This window comes from Typha angustifolia, chromosome 2, assembly GCF_048772165.1.
Source record: "Typha angustifolia cultivar Huaian chromosome 2, ASM4877216v1, whole genome shotgun sequence".
Classification (NCBI taxonomy): Eukaryota; Viridiplantae; Streptophyta; class Magnoliopsida; order Poales; family Typhaceae; genus Typha; species Typha angustifolia.
In genome coordinates this window covers 9799608-9821426 of record NC_133240.1, presented here as the reverse complement: position 1 = coordinate 9821426, position 21819 = coordinate 9799608, and the positions used below count along the sequence as shown (strand labels likewise).

The following is a 21819-nucleotide window of genomic DNA, read 5'->3' as shown; positions in this document are numbered from 1 at the left end:
TCTTGTAATCTGAGGTTAAAGCTTTCGTTTGAGTTAGAGGTGGCATAGGAACTTGATTACCCGCGTATTTGAAGAAAAATGAGCATATCGTATGAAAGAGTCGATAGTAGTTGAAGTCGCAATTGACAGTTCACAGAAAAATTGCCGAGCAAAAGCTTCAGTTCCATGCATATACATAATTTGCGACCAGGAATATAAAGATAAGAGAAAGGTATAATCTATAATAAACCGATGTCTGTCTCAGTTACAAATTAATAGACGGCAATTTTTAGCAAGCAAAGTTCTTAGAAGCTTTTTATTAACCCATCTGAATTAAATATTCGTGGCAAACAAAACTGAAAACTGCCTAAAGAACAAGAATGAACAAGAAAGAAAGAAGAACATAGTTAGAACGAAATAAAGAAAGAAAAGTGTCTCTGGACAGACCACTCTGGTCGAATTAATCTCTTGGCACTTCGAGTCATTCTTCACTGGCCAGACCGCGGAAGCAAAGGATAACCCAAGTATTTATTCTGAATCTTTGAGGCTTTCATTCCAAATCTTCTTCTGGATCACAAAAACCATATCGCCTTCTTCTGAATCCGTGTTGGTTTCAGCATCCACAAGTGATATACTTTCCCATTGCAGAGCCGATAAATACTTCTTAACGAATTCGATTACTGGCCTCTTGTCTCGGATTATTATGAAACCGGTTGGCCTGAGTATGCGGTCCATCTCAAGAAGCAGGTCCTCTACGCTGCACCCTTTCTTCTCAATGTCAGAGAAGACTGTCCAAGCATGGAGGAGATCATATGTTCGAGGGTATGTTGAGAATGCCTCACACCTTGTCAAGGTCAGAATGTTAGATCATCAAAATCATGCGGAGGAATTATTGTTCTGTAAAGTAGGTACACTAAAGTTCAGAAAGGTGGTGATAATTTACCAGTCATGGACAGTCCCTATTAAGCCTCTATCAAAAACTATCTTAAGTGTGTTCGGTCCTTCCTCTGGCACAACATTCATAACCCAAACATCTTTGTCTCTGAGAGCAGCTGCAAATGATCCCATGTTTGCCTTCATGTCCATCACGTTTCTCAGAGTATTCTGTTGTATTTTTGGACTCAATATGCTCCAATAGCTATCGACCCTCTGTTGCCATATTTCCTGCATCACAACAAAATAACAAAAAATAGAATTTCCTTCAGAGATGCCATATTCTTGCTTTGTTTGATATCCCTGTTGAATACTGCAGCAGCTTCAGCAGAAAGAGTGACTGAAAGAACAAATATAGGCTGTTCTATTACCATATCTTTTTCAAATAATTCGTTGGAGATATCAAAATCAGCAAGTCGTGGAGGAGGGGTAGTCAATCGAGAAGGCCAAGGAGCCAATCCACTCCCCTTATCTCTCTGGTTTTCTGTCAAAATTGGAAAAGTTCTTTGTTACCATAAAATAATATTAAGAGACTGATAATGGCACAATAAGTCCACAAAGAAGAATGGCAAAACCAAAAGCAGCTTCATTAAACATACGAGAAAAAGACCCTCCAAAACGAAGTTTTCTTACTCTCTAACATTGATTTCCTTTATAAGAGGAATATTCTCATATATCAGTCTAACGTTAGAACAAAGACTAACTTTGTGCTCATGCTGTAAACAACTTTAATATAGACTGATATTTCCAAAGATGGCATTGTTGCGCTTGGCTCGAAATCCGTAAGAAAGTATTCGAGTTCTTGGAAAAGACATTTGACTTATTTAACCATGATATTGAATGTTGTTGTGAGAAAGAAAAGGAAACCACACTACCTAAAAACACAATAGATGCTTAGGGCCGACCGAATTGAATTTGCAAATAAACAAGGAACCACACTATGCAAATAGACATTTAAAGGTAGTGGACTCACGTTCAGAATAAGGGGTGATACAAGCTTCCATTGGCACTCCCCAAGCAGCATCTGGATCATCATCTGATCTGCACAGAGGAGGCCGTGTACCAGGCTCTCTATTCATGTAGCAGTCATTTGTAAGAGGTTTAACCCATATAACAGTTTGATTTCTTTTAGCAGCGATCTTCCAACACATCCGCTCAACAAGAGTGCTCATCTCCTTCCATATTCTGAGATCTTCTTCGTCCTGAGCATATGCTTCTGGAGATGAGTATGCAAAATAGCCTCCTGGACGGAGCAGCCTATCTAATTCAAGCAGGAGAATCCCATCCCTTTGGAGCCAATCAATTCTACAACGAGAGCAATGCGCAAGTTCAAAAGATCTGCTGGGGTAGGGCAGCCTCTTTGTCCCCAACACACCAAGGTAAGCAGGAATTCCCCTCTCAAGAGCAAACTGAATTTGGTTTTGATGAACATCATTGGGAGCCAATGACATTGCTATAATATCAGATGAAAGAAGATAACCTCCAAAGCTGGCGACACCACAGCCAACATCAAAAACAGTGCGGATCCTTCCTTCGTTATTTAAATTATTGTTTGTGAAGTTAAGCATCTGTAATCCAGAATAGAAATGATCTTGTTCTTAGTCTCTGGACTCAAAGCCAACATTCAAGTATCATAGGAAAAGGTATGTTGCAAAAGCCATATTTTTAAAAAGTTCCATTGTATGCCTACAACCAAATCAGACTTACGTTGGCAAGTGCAGCTATGTATTTGTCAGCTCCATGATGAAAATGAGTGCCCCCTCCAGGAAATACGATCTTGTCACCTTTGACAACCATCCAGTTCTGATCAGACTTCTCATGAGCAAGATGAGTGTGAGGTATGTTTACTTGCCACACTTCATCTCGGCTTTTTGGCCATTTTATTGGAACCTAACTCACAGTTTTATTAAAGGCTCATCAGAAACATAAAGAAACAGTACCGAACTATCCAACAGATTAACAGAACTTATACAAAGATGGAATATAGACACAAGATACACAGTTCTCACCTTATAGCCAGGTGGTGGAGGGATCAAGCAGTTAAATCGTCTCTCAGGCTGGGGGCAGTGTCTTTCATAATGCTCCATCAAGGACAAATCGAGCTTCAGTCGTGTTTGATAAATGAAATTTCTGTCCAGGCAAGGAATCAGCTCCGAATGCCTATCATCACACACCTTCAAAGTCAAAATAATAACAATTAATTCAGTTAGCTACAACCTTCAACAAACACAAACTGAAGCAGCTGCTTGTACAAGCCCTCACCGGGAAGCCCTTGACTATGACATTGTCTCCACCAGCTTCCTGAGAAAAAACAGATTCATCGGACCTCCCAACCTCTCCATTCTCATCAGCACCCCAACCAAATGATTTAGAGAATCTACTTCCATACTCTAAAGCAGCACTTCCCTGCTGCCCTCGAGACCCAAAGAGAGAACCATAGAATAAAACCAGGACTCCTACAAAGAGCACCATTAAGCACAACGTCGGGATCAGGTGCTTCTTTGAGCCTCCGTCTCCTCTTCCCCTCATCTTTAAAGCAACCAAATTCTAACACAATCCCTTTTACAACATCCTACTCTTCACCTCAAAATTCGATTAAGCCTCCGTTGCCTCTCTTGCTCTCCACTTAAGGTTAAAGTAATTCCTCCTGCACATTAGAACACAGGATTTATTTTATTTTTTCAAAAAGAACATTGGAGTAAATTTTGGAAGGAAAAAAAAACAGCTTGATTAAATCCGGCTTCTTGACTGTAGAGATAGACAAAACAATGTATGAGATCCATATCAGATCTGCATTGCCTCAAACCCGCTTAATCTCATTAACCAACAGCAAGACAGCAAGATGCCTTATGGCAATCAGTAAGCTCTCTTCGAGAGATCTTCAGCAGTATAAATTACCATATCTTATTAGAAGCGAAAAAAAGAAGAAGGAATTTAACAATGGTAGGTAACCAATGAGCGGGAAAAAAACCATTACGAAAAAGAGAGCGATTGATAGAAAGTGACCTCCCACCAACCTATGACAGTGGCAGTTCCGGAACCAATTAAAGAGATCCGCCCTCGAACTCAAAAACCCAGATCAGGCAAGTACCAAGCAAAGTACGGCGATTCCAAATCCGCAGACCAAATAGAAATCTGAACAAATATAATAAACTCCCCAAAATGGCAGCAAATCGAGGATAATTTCGAATCACCAGTTAAAACGTAAACGAGAACCGAAGGGATAAGAAACGCAAACCTATACAATCGCGACGGAGCTCACCTCTGATGTACTCCGGATCTAATCGGAGAAGCCGAACCCTCTTAGATCCAAGAGAGAGAGAAAGAAAACCCTAAAAGGGATGAGGCGATCCGCGAGATCGATGTTCTGCAAACAGACGGTAGGTATGTGAGTGAGATAGAGGGAGAGATTTTATACCTGCTTGAGATATCGCCATATTGGGGGAGATTGTAATAACGAACTTAAAGAGAAGATATTATCTTACCCAAAGAAATGATTATTTTAATTAGTTGATAATTATAATTTAGGTTTTAGAAATAGTTTGTGACCGTGGATTTTGGACTTTGGAGAATAAATGTCGGTCAAATATATTAATATATATGTATAAATGAAAGTATGAGCATGTTATATGGTTGGTATTACTTAATAGCCATCTCCAAAGTGAGTCATCACGCACTTGTAGCTATATATCATATTAACATAGTTTGATGGACTAATACCATACATACATACATATATATTACAGTTTGTTGGACTAATATGATCTTATAAATGAGAATGATGACCAGAGAGGACTCTTTCCCAGCAATTAGCTGAAACAAAAGTAACATTCAAAGACGGTCTTCATAATTTTTGGAAATTTAACGTGTAATTATTTTGTCGTCCTACCAATTGCGAAACAAGACTTTAATGGAAGAAAATTATCAATTAGATAATATTTAACAAAACCACAAAGAGGAAGATGAAAAGAATTATATCCGATGGGAAAGGGTAAAAAGATTGGGCAAAAAGGAGAGGTTTTGACAATTAGTTATTTTCCAATCTTTTTTTACCCAATTAGCTATTCTTAAATTAGATTTAATTTACTGTAGCTTTAATAAAAACATTGAGGGGATCATATTTTTTTTCCTAGACAAAAACGCTGATCAAATTCAATATTTTTGTTTGATTCTAAAACACTGAACAATAAAAAACTTTTTTATGTGTATAAATTTTTTTAACTTAAATTTTTATAACTAAAATAAAATAATAAAAATATTAAACTGATCAGCATTTTTTTAAAACGATAATAAATTTGAGTGACAATTTATTTTAGTAAAATATATATATATATAATGAGCCCTATTTGATCAAAAACTCCGAAAAAGATACTCATGAGAGGATAAAAAGATAAATTGAATAAATTTCCTTTAACCAAAATAAGAAAGTCCCCATTAATGGCTGTTCTGAAATGACCAATTGTACAAAATGGCCCAAGAGAGGGCTGGGAACACGATGAAGTTCGTATACAGGCCATTTCATCTATTATCTGTCGAATACAATAGCTCAAAGGGCAAGGAAGCCAGATTAATAGTCCCAGCCATGAATCCAGATAAGATAGAGCTAGATAAAGGCAAGTGAATGATTGAAAAAGCAAATCCAAAATTCACATAGTTCTTTCGCAGATAGACATCAGTATTCAGTCACATTGGCACCTAATTCATGTGAACTTTATGAATGAATCCATTTGTTCTGGGATTGAAGAACACATACCCTGAACCGGTTAAAAGCTCAGAACATGCAGAGTTTAACAGTCAATGCTGACAATTATACATACTTGAGTCGTACACATGTATTATTAATCAGACATAATGTAGTTCTGGACACGAGAAACAGACCAAAGTTGAAAACCATATTCAGCATCAACTAGCCATAGCCACCCATAGCAACCAGCTTGTGTTCCGAAGAACAATCTCACCAGACATCAGGTCGCAGCTCACCAGTTGCTGGAGGTGTCCATCTCCCAGAGTGATAAACACTTTCACCGACCTTCCACCCAGGCACATCCTTCATAATTCTGGCCTCTTCTTCAAGATATTTCTTCCATTCCTTGACAAATCTAAGATAGCCAAACAATACCTTAGATTGTGAATGAGGAAACAGGAAAATATGGTGGGATGTAAAGCTCCTTACCTTTCATCTTCTTCAGCTTGAATAATGGGAAGTATAGCGCTGCGAGCAGCAATTTTCTCTTCCTTGAGAGCTCTATGGGGTGCAAACCGTACCAGTCATAGAAGAACAGTCAGTCACATGAACATAACAAGTAATTACCTGAATAACCTATAGAGTTTAAACCATTTGATTCATCCAAGTAAACGACTTAAAGATAGATAATGTTATTAACTATCTAATCTCAACTCAAGCCCAACCTCTCTTTCATATGCATAACTCGAGCTACTCATTCATATAATTGTTCCTAGCAGCCATAAACCTTTGCCACAATGGAACAAAACATCCTCCAGCATAAAGATAGTAAACAACCAAAGTTGCTTCGTCTAAGCCAAACAATTAATAGAACAGAATAGCTGAAATATCAAATCTGAAAACTTACAAAATAGCAACAGTTATTTCATGCACAATGTAGCTAATGCTACATCAATCTGCTGGCCTATACCACATATAAATTAATAGCAATCTGTCATCACTACCAACAAGATGAAGCTAATAAAAAAGTTTCAAGCAGCTCAAAGGAGATTTGGAGAGAATCCAGTAATTCTCATATCTTCAAAAGCAGCAATCTGTCAAATTAAGAGGAAACTGCCAACTTTACCCACAAATATCCAATGTTTCTAACAACAGGATCAACAACTCTCCTTTTCCCTACACACCACACACACCAAGCCAAGCTACAAGCACATAAAAAGATCTCCTCTTCTTTCCTTCACCAAAAGAGAACTGGAAAAGTCCAACAATGTTGATAATGTGCTAATTTGATAACTTACAGCCCATTTTGTCATATCGGAATAACCCTCACAAGAACAATGATCTAACTTATAATCTAATAAAGTGTGTTTCCCTCTTACGTCTTTCTACATACCACAGTTTATTATCCAGATATCCCGTAAATATTGACTCGTAGTAGGTGAGCTTATAAGAGCTTTAACATGATAACTTTGTCATAAACAACTTAATCTCTAATTAAGCACTCCGGCACTAATCTCATTCTGTGATTCTAGTCAAAACAAATAAAATTAGAGCCAAATACCTATACTTCATAATTCTGGTACCAAATTACTCGAATTCTTTATTGGACTCAAATGCAGGTTTTCTGTAGATTGTAACAAGTTCGTATCTGGCTTAGATCCTACCCAACCTATACACCTAGTTGCATTCTCCTTCCTTTTCTAAGACTTTCAGTGTCTTATCAACAGGTATGTGAAGACAGAGAGATCCATGATTGGAGCACTATTGAGATTGCGAGAATCTAGGGAAAGCCTCTGTTGATCTGGAAATGTGCGTGAGAGAGATAAGACTTCGACTCGATGATCACCTACCGACCTTGAGATCCAATACGAATGCAACGAGAAGCATCATCAACATTGGGCGATATAGAAAACATCCACAGATCCGAGAATAAAAGTCACATAGATTCCTAAAATGATCCTGATCCATCTATGCAAAAGAGAAAAGTTCGATCTTGAACAAAATTATAAAACCCTAATCTGGAAACACCGAATAAAATCCAATCCAATAACGAGAATAAAGATTCAACTGACCGTCGGATCTTGTTGCCCTTGCCGACCTGGTACATGCCCCAGGCGAAGGCACCGAAGGCGGTAAGGAAAATGGCGGTGGCGCTCGGGCCCTTGGTCGGGATCCGACGGGCATAACGGACCGGAGCAAACCCTCCTGGTGGGGGCCCGTCCTGGAGAAGCGGCATCTCCCGCACGCTCGCCATCCCCGGCTTCTTCCGCACCGCCGCCTCCGTCATCGTCGTCGCCCGTTCCTGCTCGATCGAGAGAGAGAGAGAGAGAGAGAGAGAGAGAGAGAGAGTAGAAGCGAACAGAGACCCAGCGAGTTGTTAATGGAGCAAATGGGTCTCATTGAGCCCGTGGGTCCGAACTCATATGCGGATCCGAAGATGGCCCAGCCCAATAAGAGCCCACGGGAGAAGGGTTATCATCTTTAATTAAGCTATTCTCACTGTTATTTTATGGTACTTTATTAAGGAAGAATCAATTAAGCAACAATTTTTTTAAAAATTCCTTTTGAATATGAACAACACTGTTTTGATTGAAAAATGAAAGTATCACCCTTCTTTCACTTAGTTTGGAGAGGGCCAAAATAACAACTAATTACCTTAGATTAGCTACCTCTAATTGCATAAACATATAAAGATGAACACCTCGTCTTGTTGCCCTTCAGAAATAAATTAAGAGGCAAAGTCTAATAAAAGATATAAAAAGTAATACAATGCCTAGATATTTGATCAGAAGTTTATCTTTGATAGCATGAACTGTAAGATATTAACCTGAACGAAAGGAAGAAAAGAAAAGGAAGAAACAGCAAGCTTGCAACCACACTTTCCTGATGTGTACTGACTTCCAACTTACAAGAGTCAAAACTCATTTTACAGTTTCATGCTTCCAGGAAAATTCATTGAAAGTTGTCGGTAGGATAAGCAAAAGCACTAACTAAACTGGATTTGACTAAATGATATAACATATTACATGATTAAAATTTTATCAAGCACAGGTCTTCTTCTTGAAAGCATAGTAGAAGCTATCAAGCACAGCTCCACAAAAAGTTCTCAGTACTTGGGAGGAGGCTTCTGGGTCGGAAGCAGGCCGAATCGTTTCTTCAACAAAACCCGCTGTCTAGCATACTTGTCATCGGGAGAAAAGCGAGCTGCATGACATTAAATTAAGTTTAAGCACATTGTACATAACATAGGAAAAAAAATGAGATTCTTGTGGGTTGTGCTGGGCATCAAGAAATGAAAACAAAGAAATCAATGTAACCCAACTGTTGCAAAAATATTGAGCACTTGTTGATTATGATTTGCTTGTTCAAAGTAAAGCAAAGGTACCATTACACAAGACAATACTTCCTATAGTAGTTCATGGAGACAACAGTAACAAAGTTAGCAGATGAAAGCAATTATTTTTTTCCTCCAAACTTCATTAGTGTGATCAAACTAAATCACTTCAGGCGTTGAAGAAAATTTTGTATAAAATGTTGAGTCAAGATTACTCTCAATTTTGTATTCAATGACTAGTAAGTTTTCTTGAATTTAATCTACTGACTAAACCCTATAAGAATGAGAACTTTGTATCCAGGCACTTGAAAATACAAAAAGGAAAGAGCTGGTATAGCATAAGGAGCAAAAACTCGAGTACTTTTACTTCTGCAAATGTCTACTGATAGTAGTACTCACGTGCAAAAAGGGAAATAGGATGAACGAATTGATCTACCTGGGTGAGCAGATTCTGTTGCCAGTCCAAGAGGCGATTCTTTCTGTAGATCAAACAACACCAGTGTCAATGAAATAGCTCGGATACAAACATAAATCACTTGAACAGAAATCTGAACTAATCTAAGCCTCAAAATCATAATAAATTCGAGAACCCAGAAACGAATTAATGATAAATGAGGGTTTCTTCCGTGCAATAGAATTAATTGTTTATCAATCACTTTGATGAAGATCTAATGGTTAAGATCTTCAAGGGTATAACAAAAAAATTGAGAAGTTAAGCACATGTAATTAATCTTCTTAACTAATATACTCTTTTTCTTATGTAATGTGGTTTTGGAACCGGTACCGGGTATGAAAACTGGCTATTATAGCCGTTGGATTAAGATTATAATTTTTAAAGTTGCATTGAAGTATTTGCCATGATAAATATAAATTCATGCAAAAGACCCATAAACTTTATCCATTATACCCAGATAAAAGAAAGAGATTCCAAAAGTAAGTGAAAGAAAGAGGAGTTACCTTGGTGGTGTAGACCTTGTCCCCATTTTCATTGATGTAGAACTGGAGATACATCTTAGTGGATAGTAATTCCTACTCACCCCAAAGAGATTTACACAGTAAGAATAAAATATTAATCACCCAAATCACTAATCCAGAAACTCAAGGTAGTAACATGAACAAAGAAACAAATAAAAAATAGTATAGAAAACCTGGCCTTCAACAGTAGATATAATCAGTTATTATTCTAACTTTACTGTATAAATCTTGATTATAGGAAAACCAAAGTCTAAACATGGTGAGAGAGAGGAAGCAGATAAAAAGCCCTAGGATGAGTTACGAGTTACAATGCCTATTAAGATGCTTCCAAAATAAATAAATAAATAATTTACAAAGAGTTAATCCAATTCAAAGCAAGCGGCTGTTTAATCTCATGTCTGCTTGGAAGAATGAAAGATGTCTCCTTTATTCAGAGGAAAGCGTAGAAGTCCAGAGGAGGTGTTCTCACCTGATTGACCCGGAGAAGACGGCTGAGGGTAGAGAAGTAGGCGACCGGCGACGAGGCAGGAGAAAAGACGGCGCAATGGGTGATGGCAGAGAGGGAGAGGGTTTTGGTAAAAATATAGGAGAGGTGACTGGCGAGATGATGAGGACGGGTCGGGTAGAAAAGGCGATCCGAATCCGAGTCAGATAGAAAAAGGCGACCCGTATCCGGATCATTCCGATAAGAAATCGGGTCGGGTCGAATACAATCCGACCCGCCCTATAATATGCTCTTTTTTTTTTTTGAGAAATAATAGGTTGAACTAAGTCTAAGATTGTAAAAATTCACGGGAGAGAGATTGGTGAGGAGATTTTTTTTTTTTAAAAAAAATTATTTAGATATAAAAAAGGATAAAAAAATATTTAATTATTGAACTAATTTATATATAGGTCCCTAAACGAGTTCACGAGGCTAAAATAATAATTGACAGAGAGCCAAGAAATTATTGAGAAAATTACTCAGATGATAAGGTTTATTGTGGACATAGCTTGTCGCATTTTTGGTCAAAGATTATGATAATTGAGATCGTGGATCCTGTGAGTTTAAACCTATGCAAACAGACTTCAATAACAATTAGTGGCTTTGGAAAATTGAAACAAAACCTTTGTTTTAGAAAACGGATAGACGATAAATATAAAGTCCAATGCAGTTCATCAACAAACTTGTATAATCTCAAAACTGGAAAATAAAATTGCTAATATAATGTCAACATGAATTGAGATTATCATATTTTCTCTAGTCGTTCACTGACCACCAAGCTGGCATTTCAATTATTACAGCTTCGTGTTTTATTTGCAAGTAGGAAAAAGAAAGAAAAAAATTCTTCTCAACGTTTCACGCTCAGCTGCAGGAACCCATATTGACAGACTAGATGAAACTTTACACCTTATCACAAGTAAAATTGCGCCATGAAATGCTTCATGCAAAGATTGATATATCTAAAACATATATTCCCACTGATCATAAGATAATCAAAATGGCTGAGAATGTGGAGGCAATATCGGATCATCATCTACTTCATTGTTTTTACACCTCTTCAAGAAATCAAATTGCCGCCTCAAATGCAAAACCTGCCATGGCCATAGAACTGGAGTTATTTCAGGTGTTAGTACATTCCAATTCTCAAAATAGGGAACTTGGTCAATCACGAAGATCAAAATGTAACAGTGTATAATGTTTTGACCCATTTAATAATCTTGTATGTCATATTACCAATCCAATCCGAAAAATGGACTTTCTTCTATCACTGAAAGACATATCTAAATATAGCGAAGAAGCATAATAATTGACCAAATAATATGAAAACATTGCTGAAAGATACTGCACAACTATCTACTGAGTACCTTGGGTGTACCACCTTAAAGTAAAAGATAGTTATGTCATACATAACCAAATGGATCATAGGAAAAATGCGAGGCAACTAACCTACTATAGAAAGTATCGAACTTGGGAGACTCAGGTACATTATATATTCATTTTACTTAAACTCAAAAAATCAAAACGCAAACAAAATTAGTAATTGAAACACCTAGAAACTATCAAAAACAGGTCAGAGGTAGCAAAAGCTGGAAACAGTTTGTCAACTAGATTTGGGCCGAAATCATCAAATAATGAATTAATGACTAATGTCATCTTGTCCTAGTTATAAGGGAGAGAAGATCATACACTGATGCTGACCAATCAGGTCTAGCTAGGTGCTACAACTAATTTTGAAAAGCCTATAATTATATACAGCCTCATGGAGAATAAGGAGTTCAAAAATCATTTCCCCATCAGTGCTCCGATCTGGGGCATAGCTTACCTCATGTTTATAATGCCATCTAAAAATGTTCTAGATGAAAAAAAATCATGTGCAACTGCCATGAGAAGATCTACCTCATGTTGAAGAACATCTGGAAGATTCTCAGTCGAAACAAGACCTTGTATTTCAGCTAATAGACTCTTGTCCTCAATGTCCAACCATGTACGAGGAGGTAGAGCTAATAAGAGAACGGTTAATACATTATCACTTGCTGGGTGTATTGCAACACCATTACTCAGACCTGAATGGCAGCAACTTGATTTCGTTGGTGATACTGGTACCAGCATATCTACACCTTGTTCCTTGCCATCTGAAACCACTGTACCAGAGATGATAGTTGTAGGCCCATTCCCATTGGTTGTAAAGCATTTAACAGATGTTGATTTGCAGCAAAACTCTTCCTTCCCTCCAACCTTCCCTGTTAAAAGTGCAGCCCCTTGGCAGCAGACAGTAGCTGCAATCTCTGGTAAGAAATCTTTATTATTTGGAAAGGAGAAATTTGTGCAACAAGAATTTGCAGAAGATAGCACATTTTTTACAACTTTATATAGCTCAGTCTCATAAACTTGCTGCAGTACCTCTTCCTGAAATTCAGTATGACATATGAAGATTTAGAGACAGCAATAGAAAATGAGATATAGAGAGGGCAACAGAAAAGGAAAAGAAAGAAAGAAAGAAAGAACCTTCAGAGCAAGCCTCTCTTTCTCCTCCTTGCTTATTCTTGACTGACCTTCTTCTTGTCTCCTAACTTCTGCAAACCACTTGATGAAATCTCCAGCTTTGGCAGGCAAAGATTTGATTAAAAGGAGTAGTACTGAAGGAGCATCTCCAAGGCTCCCAGACTTTAAGATAATAGGTACATCATCAATCAAATACTTCACCATGCTGAGCCAGCTCTCATGTCTGCAGCTCTGAGTGTTCAATAATAAAATGCACGCCTCAATATGAGCAAGAAAATTCAAATAAAAGCTGCATTCATATAGATAGAATACAAAATGGAAGAATAAGATAACAAATGGCAAAACAAAAGGAAGAGAATAACATAGTACCAGGGTATAAAGTGATGAAGAAGCTTTTTGAAACCTCGAAATAAGCATGAACCTGAACAAATCAATGAAATAAAATCCTCTTCTTAAAGTAATATTGAAGTAGTATCATATAGCCCAAGAACAAAGAGCAAGTCAAACCGAGAATGACCAACTAGATTGGATACTTTGTGTAGCTCTATTGACAAATGCAATTCTCTTGTTAAATTTGTCATTACTATAAAGAAGTTCAAGCCAAGTTTATAAGATTGTGTTTCATATAGTTTGTTTGTTATGTATGCATTAAATTGTGAATATCTAAAGCATCATTCCCCCATTTAGATCAGCCCTTTCTAACAGAACTTGAGAGAGACAGAGTTCCCCTTAGTTGCACACATATATTAATCAGTAGGAAATTAAACCCCAAGAATATGTCATCTATCCTCAATCTGAAGCCATGTCCTGTTCTCTAGATGCATGAAGATCAATTTACATTCTAATTTGGAAGGCATGCATGAATTACATAATACAGTAGGTAATCATACCCCCTCAGGCATCCAGTTGCTTTATCAACTGTATTCATGGCTTCCCAAAGAAGTTCCAGTGGAACCCAATGTGGTGGGTACTTAAAACGGGCGACATCCAAAATGAGCACCATGTCTTTTCCAGAATGATAACCACCAATAGGTGAAAAATGTCCAGATCCTGTCTGCAAGTATGTGATAAATTTTATCATCAGACTGCCCGTACCGCTACTAGAATGATGAAAAGTGTGTAGCAAAAGTAAAAGTAACTGGTAGTGTCCATAAGTGAATTAATAATCTACATAAGTATATGGGCCTCCCTTTAACAGATTAACGATTTCAAAAGGCATTGTACACATTATCTAAAGTATATTTCTAATTGGAGTGGAAATAACTCTTCTAAACAAAGTCAACAGCAAAAAGGCAACGTATGCTAAAAATAGTAGACCTCTGAAAGAGTCTATTAATAGTTTTATATCAAAATTAAAAATATTTTAAATTATTAGTAAGCACAGAAAGTATGTTTAATGTATAAGACATAAGTAACTCAACTATTTCATATTATGAAAAAGGATAGTATGATGGTTGTGGAGGCATCCATTGTCCAAGCAACCTGAGGGTACTTAAATTCCAAGCTCAGAAAAGTCAGAGCTGAGCTTGTGAATTCAATGACTGAAACCTAGGCAAAATCCTAAACATATGGTCCAACATGACAAAGAAATAATATTCCTGGGCATCTCTGACTAGTTCTGCTGGAAGCAAGCCATAGTAATTAAGCACCAGAAGAAGAATTGATGCCGCAACCTGTTTGAAAAGTTTTCTGCTGTAAGACACAACCAAATGACAATCTTCAGAGGAAGTACACTGTACGACATGTTTACGGAAGTCATCTACGGTGCTTTGATTTGCACGAAAAGCTTCAACTTTAGCTCCAGCACAATGAGCCAAGCATGCAACTTTTCCAAATGTGATGCCTTCAGCTTTGATTTTCTCCAAAGGTTCACAACAATCCAGCATGGACTCATCAAACCATCTCCAGGGGCCTGAATATTAAATCCAGCAAAGATGATCACAGTAACACAAAAGTATCAAGATAGATAACAAGATCCGCACAATAAAATGGGCTCCAATGACATCGCCAATGGAGGCTACATTAGTTTAAACTGAGAAGATTCGTGCATACTAAATTAACAAGAAATCACCTTTCCATTTTCTACCAGGATCTATCGCAAGAGCATTCAGGACGACAGACAAAGTGGCCAGTCCACAGTAAGCAGGCTCCGACTGTGTCTGGAAGTACGAAATCAATTTGAAAAACCCTTCCATCGTTCCATTATGAAGGGCATCAGAGAAGAGGCACTGCAATAATTTAACAAAATTAAAAGTGCAGAGTAAGGGAATTCCACAAGTGCAGGTTCATAATAATCTAGGGTTTAAGAAGCAACAACTAGTTTGAGGATTCACGCCCTTCTCTTAATCCGACACAGCCAAGAGCGATCCCCAAGGCAATAAATTAAGACCCGAAGCAAGAATAGATCGAGAACACAACGGCGAATTGAATGGGGGCTAAAAGAGCAACTAGATCGATTCCAACGGAGCATTTTACCTTTCCCTCGGGAGAAGCGAACTCGATCGCGGGTGGAGAGGGGAGGATTCGCCGGAAAAGACCTGCCTCCGCCATTACTTTCTTCTTCCCCTCGTACAACCTCGAATATTTTTTAACCCTCTTTCTCGAGATCGGGTGGGGTTCTTTTCGAGTGGTTGCCGCAAAGGGATTAAGGTGCTTTGTTTTTCTTCTATATTTTTTCTTTTAATAGACAAACCCGCCAACATTCAAACAGCAGTGGGGAAGTCAAAAGGAAACAAGAAAAAGAAAAGGTAATATGGGTAGTGGCCCAGTGGACTTTGTTTTAGATAATAGAACCAAAATAAAAAAAAAAGAATAAGAAGAGGCAAGACAAAGTGAAGAAATTAATGATAGCAATTCGAGATTCGAGACTACCCTTGACAAAGACCACGACAAAGCGACGCAGAGCCTAATCCAATCAAGCCACCCATACCTACACCTACACCTACACCTACACCCACCGGGAGAGTTCACAGCGTGGAAGATAATCTTCGGCAATACGAAACCCCAGAGTTTAGTTTAGTACGCTCAACACACGAGATCTACTTACTACTCTTTATGTTCTTTCTTTCTTCGGGTATTAGTTTTCTCCTTCCACACACACACACACACGAAATGACGAAAATGATCGTCTCAATAAATGCTCAAACGCCGACTACCATATTTTGCTGCTAAAAAAAAAAGTATACATATGTTATTGATACAGATCTAAGTTGACATAGTAGTTGTCACATCACATCATTTATTCTGCCGAGGACTCTTCAAAGCTGTCTAAGTTATTGAGGCCAGCAATAGCCTGCAAGATGGATGGATGGATGGATGGATGGATGGATGGATGGATGGATGGATGGATGAACAAGTCAAAATTGTAAAGGTATGTCTTACATTCCATCAGAACAAAAGCAAATCTTCTAAGATTCCATCACAACGAAAGTAAATCTTCTTTTTTTCTAAAGAAAAGAAAGATATTATAAACTAACTTGAGGCCTCGAGCAATGGTAGCCCAAAAACTAGAGAAGCTTAAAAGAAAACCCCATCCGAGGGTACATCCATACTCTAATAATTTATCCCAATTTGCAAGATAATTAACAGCATAATTAATTTATCTAAAAATATGACTAATTTTATAATTTCTGTAATTGTCAGTTAAATTAATGGTGCCATCCATTATAGATTCCACTATCCAATATGGCCGACAATTTTCATTCACCGTATGCACCAGGATATATGAATCTGACTCCACCCAAATATTAGTGATTCTTTAGTTCATAAGGCTCAACAATGTTTCTTTGATTGCCACCGCTTTTGCATCCAACACCAAGCTATAAGCGTCACATCTAACCCCTTCCAAAGGAAGCACAATTAAAAAGTCGAGCTACAAAGCTTAAAAAGAATTATCGGTTTTAACCTTACGCCACCAACTTAGTGGTGAAGGTTTCCACTGAATTAGAGTTCTAAAGGAGCAGCTGGGTTTCGTTTATCTGATGAAAAAGTTCTCAACATAATCATCAGTAAGGATTAGAGGTCGGTACCAAACATTTTCTAAGTCTTTTGACATTATTGTAGACCATGTTATTGTGATATTTCCACCAACTGGCACAGAAGGATAGTGACCAAAGCCATAAATCGAACCTTAGATTTTTCCATCAAGCTATCACCTTCAAGGAGCCAAGTACCTCAGTCTCAGGTATCCCTAAAACTAAAGAAAACTAATAGACGTGCCTTGACAAAATCCTATTAAATACTTACAACCCTACAATGAAAAGAAGTGGTGAATAATGCTCTCGTTAGAAAGCAAACAGGTCCGTCAGACACAAGTGATCTAAATAACAATGGAATTTTTTTTTGGTTTGCAGCTTCCCCCTGGTTATTGAGGTACTCTTACAAAAACAAATCTTACTACAAACTTATCTAAATATAAAATCACCTTTATATAATATATATATGTTTATCTACAACTCGGCGACGACCTTCTCAGTCCGAGAGGTCAGCCACCGGATCTGTTTTAGCCCGTTAGCGGAGTTATCAAGCCCTGCCCGATGAGGTTAGCGGATCCGCATATGGGCCTAATCCATAATCCAGCCCAATGAGCTGGCCCGCGCTAAACTTCGTGCTCGAAGATCCGACGGTCGTGATAGCGAAATAAAAGCCCTCCTTTCTCTTTCTCTCAAACGAAACCTCTCAGCGCGATAGAGAAAACCCTAGCCCTTCTCTCGTCTGCTCTCTTTTGCTCGCCGCGGATCTCGACAATGGTGAGAGAAGTCTTTCGGTTTACTTCTTCGATTTATTTATTTGTTGTTCATCTGATCTCCTTAACCTTTGCGTTGCTTGCGTTTACTTTCTTTTGTTTGGGGGGGTTTTGGTAGCCGTTCAAGCGTTACGTGGAGATCGGGAGGGTCGCCCTCGTGAACTATGGGAAGGATTACGGCAGGCTCGTCGTCATCGTCGACGTTATCGACCAGAACAGGGTGCGTATGAGTTAGAAGTGCTTCTGATAAGATCATGATACTAAGTTTGTTCTTCCACTGCCAAGTTTAAATCTTTATATATCTTTAGGAAGCTGAGGGATGATTTACGTTGACATGCGCAAATATAAACTTGATATCAGATAATTGAGTAAGCTCAGTAGAATGGTGACAAAATTACATTGGTGAAATCACGTTATTGTTTAGTCATGAGTTTTGTTTTTTTGTTTTTGGTCAAGTTTTCATCTCGAAATTATAGGTCATGATTCTGCAATCAATAAACTCAATAAGTGGTAATTTTTTCAATATTTAGACAGCATGATGGATCATTGTAAGGTAAAATATGCTTAAGATTTTTTGTTTACTGAACTATATATACAATCGGATTTAGTGGGCTGTTTTAGGTTGTTGATCATCAATATACCCTCTCTTACTAGGTATTTGCCAATCAAGCTCTCAAATTTTGCAGCATTGTGTTTGCCCCTTATTTGTTTTTGTTCCCGTCTGTCTATCACTTATCTTTGATAGTATACTGAAGTTGCCAAGGTTGATAATAACTTTTTGTAATACCTAGCTGCATTGAGACTTACATCTCGAGGAGATCATCTTGTTTTGAGTTTTGGCAACTTCGTAAAGTATTCTACTGAAAGTTGATAGAGTGCCTTCCTCATCCTCTGAGGGCTAGATGATCTCTCTACATGATTTTTACTTAATTAATTAAATTTCATTGTCAATAGTATATTCGGTGCAGAGGACTAGAGGAGCACTTCTTTTTGTTCATCTTTTGTTGGATGCTATAGTTTTTCCTTTTCTCTTTGTACCTATTAGTAGATGCTTTTCTATTGATGCTATGTCATTGAATCGTTGTATCTGATGACCCTAACAATCTGGATGATTGGAAGCATTGTTCCTGTTGATTGATGATCTTTGGACTTGCTTTAATTCTACCAGGCCCTTGTCGATGCCCCTGACATGGTGCGTGGACAAATGAACTTCAAGAGACTTTCATTGACTGATATCAAGATTGACATTCCTAGAGTCCCCAAAAAGAAGTCATTAGTTGCTGCTATGGAAGCTGCTGGTACAAAATATGTTATGCTCTTCAGAAGTTGAAATGATAAATACACATATTTAATATGATGCGTAATGTAGCATATCTGATGAACTTTTGATGGCAGATGTGAAGAACAAGTGGGATAACAGTTCGTGGGGGAGAAAATTGATCGTGCAGAAGAAGAGAGCTTCCTTGAATGATTTTGATAGGTTTAAGGTCATGCTAGCCAAGATCAAGGTGGGGTTTCATTTGCATTATAAGTTTTCAGCATTTACCGTATGGCTCTTGAATCTAATGATGTGACTCTATAATTGTTCAGAGAGGTGGTGCTATCAGGCAGGAGCTTGCAAAGCTGAAGAAGGAAAATTCATCTTGAGAGCTGATGAATTATTTCTCTGATCTGCTTATCAGTCACATTGCATCAAAATTTCCTCTTGTTCTACTTATTGTTCAGACCCCAAAAGTGACCACTATTTTTATTGTCTTTGTTGAGACATTTAGTCAGTCTGAGATTTTGCTACTTTCCTCTTAACATTAGATTGATAATTGAACCTACCTGAGATATGGGCATGTTGTCATTGTGAATCCTTTTCGTTGGTTTTATTGGATTCAATCTACAAAATGGCAAAATTCGCTCCGCAGTGTATTGATGTCTCATTTTTCCAGCTATTTGATAATTTTGGGTACTAAATATATAAGCAGTCACTACACGAACATGATTTATTTATTAAATAAGTTTAAATAATTAGGTTTGGATTAAACAGATTGATCCATTTTAACTGGATAATTCTAAGCAGTCTTTATGTGAGTTTCAATATGAATACTATTTATTAAACAGTTTCGATATAACTAGGTTTAGGTCATAAATAAAATAACTTATTTACGACTTATATAACCTGTTTAATAATTTCAAATTTAAAATAGTCAAATTGAAAAATAGTTAGAAGATATTTTTCAAACCGCAATAAACCTCAAGTACAGGGTGTAAAATGAAAATAAAAATCTCAATTCTTTTTATCCATTCTGATTCTTCGTAACGGCCTCCCTCGATTCCGCTCCTGCGCGCGCGTAGATATGGTTGGCAATTGGCAGCGCCGTAGATACTCCACCTCCGGTAAGCAAGCGATAGACTTCTCAATCTTTTGCTCCTCTCTTCACTTTGTGGAGATTCTACAATGGCGTTAAAAGTTTTCCTTCGAAAGATCAAGGTACTGGATTCTTTTTCAGTTCATTTTCTTCTTCTTCTTCTTCTTTTATGATCTTCGTTAAAAGTTTTTTTTTTTAATTTTAAAAAATCCTCCTTAGATTCATATTATCGTATTCAAATGCAGAAAAACTATCTCGTCGGCATCATATGAATGAATATCTTTTTTCCTTTTCATATGCATTTTTTTCTCGTTGCATAAATCTAGAAAAAGATAGATGTTATGTTTATACGTTTCATAGATTTAAAAAGAACTTTTTGGAATCAATCCGTGGCTATGAGTGCTGATATGCTTCCAACTGTATGGATTTCTCTGTTTATTGCCTCTAAGATAATCAAGATGAGGAGATATGCTGCGAAGGCAGTGAAGGATCAGGAGGCAGGAAAGAACAGGAGATGGACGGGGATATCGCATGGTTTTTATTCGGTGGAGACGGATGATAATTCTGAAGGCTCTGTACTTGCACAGCGAGAGCAGATAGAAGGCATGGAGGTATGGTTATTTGGAGCCTTTGATCAGCAATTGGGGTGTGGAATTACTAAGTACTTGCAGTCTCATCTCTTTGGCAAGAATCTTAGTGAGGTATGAGTTTTGAATTAATCTGTATCCTTGATTTCATGTGGAATTCTACTTTCTGTTTTGTTTTTTTAAATAAGGAAAAGCAGTAATTGAATCGTTGCAATGCGGAGGAGGCTTAATCATCCATATTTCGTTGTCTTTAAGGATAAAATTAGGAGAAAAGTCAAAGAAACAATGAGGAAGGCCTACATTAGTACGAGGGCGAAGATACAGAAAGAAGAGGAAGCAAATGAAATCGGAGGATCCACGACCGCGCTTGTTATGAATGGTAAGAAGTTTGTCGTAGCACAACTTGGCGGATACCGAGCTGTAGTCTGCAAGGACGGTGTGGCATTTGAGATAGGTCAGAAGTATCGGAAAAGAACGATATCAGGTGAATGAGATTCTTTCTGATCTTCTGCTTATGCAGAGATTTTCAGAACAAGGATTTATGATGAGTCCCAGAAACAATCTCTTGCAGGCTTTTAGTTATTCTGTAAATTAATCTGTTGAATTGAACAGGTCTGCTACAATTGAAATGTGCCACTAGCATTGGAGAACACAAAGCTCTTCAAAGCTCAAAACTTGTTGTCACTGCACAGATTGTGGAGGCTGATACCAACTTCATCATATTAGCTAGTGATGGTGTATGGGAGGTAGATATCATTTTGAAGTTGCTGTATCATGAACTATATCTTATCTGCCTCTTCAAAGTTCAAATATAATGAGCAAATGATGAATTGTTTATTGATTTATTTTAATTTCAGGTAATGAAATATCAAGAAGCTGTGGACTTGGTGAGCCACATTGAGGATGCTCAAAAAGCTGCAGAGTGTTTAGCAGAAGAGGCCCTTGCTAGAATGAGCAAAGCTACCATCTCCAGCATAGTTATTCGCTTCCACTGACCAGTGAATTTTCCTTCGTTTTTTCTCTACTCTCATTCTAATGAAATGCAACAATTCTGATCAGATGGTTTATGATCTGGTTAAGCAGAATTATGATTGACCTGTTAGATTAGTATTTAGTAAAACAACTCCTTTTTTTTTTCTCTCTTAATGATGCTATTTGGATCCTATCAATTGTTTTTCATTTCTTAACTCTCGAGTATTCTTGGTATTTTTTCAAGGAAGACAAGTGACTACAGCACAGT

General features: G+C 37.6%; 6 protein-coding genes across 9 annotated transcripts; 2 read left to right on the top strand and 4 right to left on the bottom strand.

Annotated features, from left to right (window-relative positions):
- Positions 1-265: 265 nt before the first annotated feature.
- LOC140772778 (probable methyltransferase PMT3) lies at positions 266-4339 on the bottom strand. 4 transcript variants are annotated; one of them, XM_073114987.1, is made up of 9 exons: positions 4175-4339; positions 3919-4047; positions 3175-3559; positions 2922-3086; positions 2620-2802; positions 1886-2480; positions 1284-1396; positions 923-1143; positions 266-823 (listed from the first exon to the last, which is right to left on the bottom strand). In XM_073114987.1, the coding sequence occupies exons 3-9, from the start codon at positions 3439-3441 to the stop codon at positions 508-510; spliced, it is 1860 nt and encodes a 619-aa protein (XP_072971088.1). In that variant the 5' UTR covers positions 3442-3559; positions 3919-4047; positions 4175-4339; the 3' UTR covers positions 266-507. The 4 variants fall into 4 exon arrangements, with proteins under 4 accessions (XP_072971088.1, XP_072971077.1, XP_072971082.1 ...); XM_073114976.1 differs by having other exon boundaries at positions 3930-4047; XM_073114981.1 differs by lacking the exon at positions 3919-4047.
- A 1272-nt stretch (positions 4340-5611) lies between these two features.
- LOC140776685 (NADH dehydrogenase [ubiquinone] 1 alpha subcomplex subunit 13-B) lies at positions 5612-7928 on the bottom strand. Its single transcript, XM_073120483.1, has 3 exons — positions 7669-7928; positions 6086-6157; positions 5612-6011 (listed from the first exon to the last, which is right to left on the bottom strand). Exons 1-3 carry the CDS (start codon positions 7881-7883, stop codon positions 5867-5869), a joined length of 432 nt encoding a protein of 143 aa, XP_072976584.1. The 5' UTR covers positions 7884-7928; the 3' UTR covers positions 5612-5866.
- Positions 7929-8401: 473 nt separating this feature from the next.
- On the bottom strand, positions 8402-10492 carry LOC140773909 (H/ACA ribonucleoprotein complex subunit 3-like protein). The gene is made up of 4 exons (XM_073116692.1): positions 10375-10492; positions 9888-9959; positions 9367-9409; positions 8402-8800 (listed from the first exon to the last, which is right to left on the bottom strand). Exons 2-4 carry the CDS (start codon positions 9939-9941, stop codon positions 8703-8705), a joined length of 195 nt encoding a protein of 64 aa, XP_072972793.1. The 5' UTR covers positions 9942-9959; positions 10375-10492; the 3' UTR covers positions 8402-8702.
- Positions 10493-11072: 580 nt separating this feature from the next.
- Positions 11073-15691, bottom strand: LOC140768374 (glutathione gamma-glutamylcysteinyltransferase 1-like). Its single transcript, XM_073108634.1, has 8 exons — positions 15367-15691; positions 14963-15119; positions 14565-14803; positions 13782-13945; positions 13261-13312; positions 12895-13122; positions 12286-12795; positions 11073-11480 (listed from the first exon to the last, which is right to left on the bottom strand). Exons 1-8 carry the CDS (start codon positions 15439-15441, stop codon positions 11382-11384), a joined length of 1524 nt encoding a protein of 507 aa, XP_072964735.1. The 5' UTR covers positions 15442-15691; the 3' UTR covers positions 11073-11381.
- A 1816-nt stretch (positions 15692-17507) lies between these two features.
- LOC140770457 (large ribosomal subunit protein eL14-like) lies at positions 17508-19547 on the top strand. Its single transcript, XM_073111662.1, has 5 exons — positions 17508-17639; positions 17754-17855; positions 18804-18933; positions 19031-19143; positions 19226-19547. The coding sequence occupies exons 1-5, from the start codon at positions 17637-17639 to the stop codon at positions 19280-19282; spliced, it is 405 nt and encodes a 134-aa protein (XP_072967763.1). The 5' UTR covers positions 17508-17636; the 3' UTR covers positions 19283-19547.
- A 128-nt stretch (positions 19548-19675) lies between these two features.
- Positions 19676-21768, top strand: LOC140770447 (putative protein phosphatase 2C-like protein 44). Its single transcript, XM_073111649.1, has 5 exons — positions 19676-20114; positions 20442-20693; positions 20835-21063; positions 21192-21325; positions 21437-21768. The coding sequence occupies exons 1-5, from the start codon at positions 20082-20084 to the stop codon at positions 21572-21574; spliced, it is 786 nt and encodes a 261-aa protein (XP_072967750.1). The 5' UTR covers positions 19676-20081; the 3' UTR covers positions 21575-21768.
- Positions 21769-21819: the final 51 nt, after the last annotated feature.

Bases quoted from the DNA above. Each gene is read 5' to 3' on its own strand.
- LOC140770457 (XM_073111662.1), top strand. The intron at 17,856-18,803 runs GTGCGTATGAGT...TAATTCTACCAG, and splicing joins ACGTTATCGACCAGAACAGG to GCCCTTGTCGATGCCCCTGA. The intron at 18,934-19,030 runs GTACAAAATATG...TTTTGATGGCAG, and splicing joins TGCTGCTATGGAAGCTGCTG to ATGTGAAGAACAAGTGGGAT.
- LOC140776685 (XM_073120483.1), bottom strand. From the start codon at position 7,883: ATGACGGAGGCGGCGGTGCGGAAGAAGCCGGGGATGGCGAGCGTGCGG. The intron at 6,158-7,668 runs GTCAGTTGAATC...TGCACCCCATAG, and splicing joins AAGGGCAACAAGATCCGACG to AGCTCTCAAGGAAGAGAAAA. The intron at 6,012-6,085 runs GTAAGGAGCTTT...TGGCTATCTTAG, and splicing joins CAAGCTGAAGAAGATGAAAG to ATTTGTCAAGGAATGGAAGA.
- LOC140773909 (XM_073116692.1), bottom strand. From the start codon at position 9,941: ATGTATCTCCAGTTCTACATCAATGAAAATGGGGACAAGGTCTACACC. The intron at 9,410-9,887 runs GTAACTCCTCTT...TTTGATCTACAG, and splicing joins ACAAGGTCTACACCACCAAG to AAAGAATCGCCTCTTGGACT. The intron at 8,801-9,366 runs GTAGATCAATTC...AATGTCATGCAG, and splicing joins AACAGAATCTGCTCACCCAG to CTCGCTTTTCTCCCGATGAC.
- LOC140770447 (XM_073111649.1), top strand. From the start codon at position 20,082: ATGGCGTTAAAAGTTTTCCTTCGAAAGATCAAG. The intron at 20,115-20,441 runs GTACTGGATTCT...ATTGCCTCTAAG, and splicing joins TTTTCCTTCGAAAGATCAAG to ATAATCAAGATGAGGAGATA. The intron at 20,694-20,834 runs GTATGAGTTTTG...GTTGTCTTTAAG, and splicing joins TTGGCAAGAATCTTAGTGAG to GATAAAATTAGGAGAAAAGT.
- LOC140768374 (XM_073108634.1), bottom strand. From the start codon at position 15,441: ATGGCGGAGGCAGGTCTTTTCCGGCGAATCCTCCCCTCTCCACCCGCG. The intron at 13,946-14,564 runs GTTGCGGCATCA...ACATACTTGCAG, and splicing joins GCAGAAAACTTTTCAAACAG to ACAGGATCTGGACATTTTTC. The intron at 11,481-12,285 runs GTAGATCTTCTC...TGGCCATGGCAG, and splicing joins CAGATGTTCTTCAACATGAG to GTTTTGCATTTGAGGCGGCA.
- LOC140772778 (XM_073114987.1), bottom strand. From the start codon at position 3,441: ATGAGGGGAAGAGGAGACGGAGGCTCAAAGAAGCACCTGATCCCGACG. The intron at 3,087-3,174 runs GTGAGGGCTTGT...TTGACTTTGAAG, and splicing joins TCATAGTCAAGGGCTTCCCG to GTGTGTGATGATAGGCATTC. The intron at 2,803-2,921 runs GTGAGAACTGTG...ACTGTGAGTTAG, and splicing joins CTCCACCACCTGGCTATAAG to GTTCCAATAAAATGGCCAAA.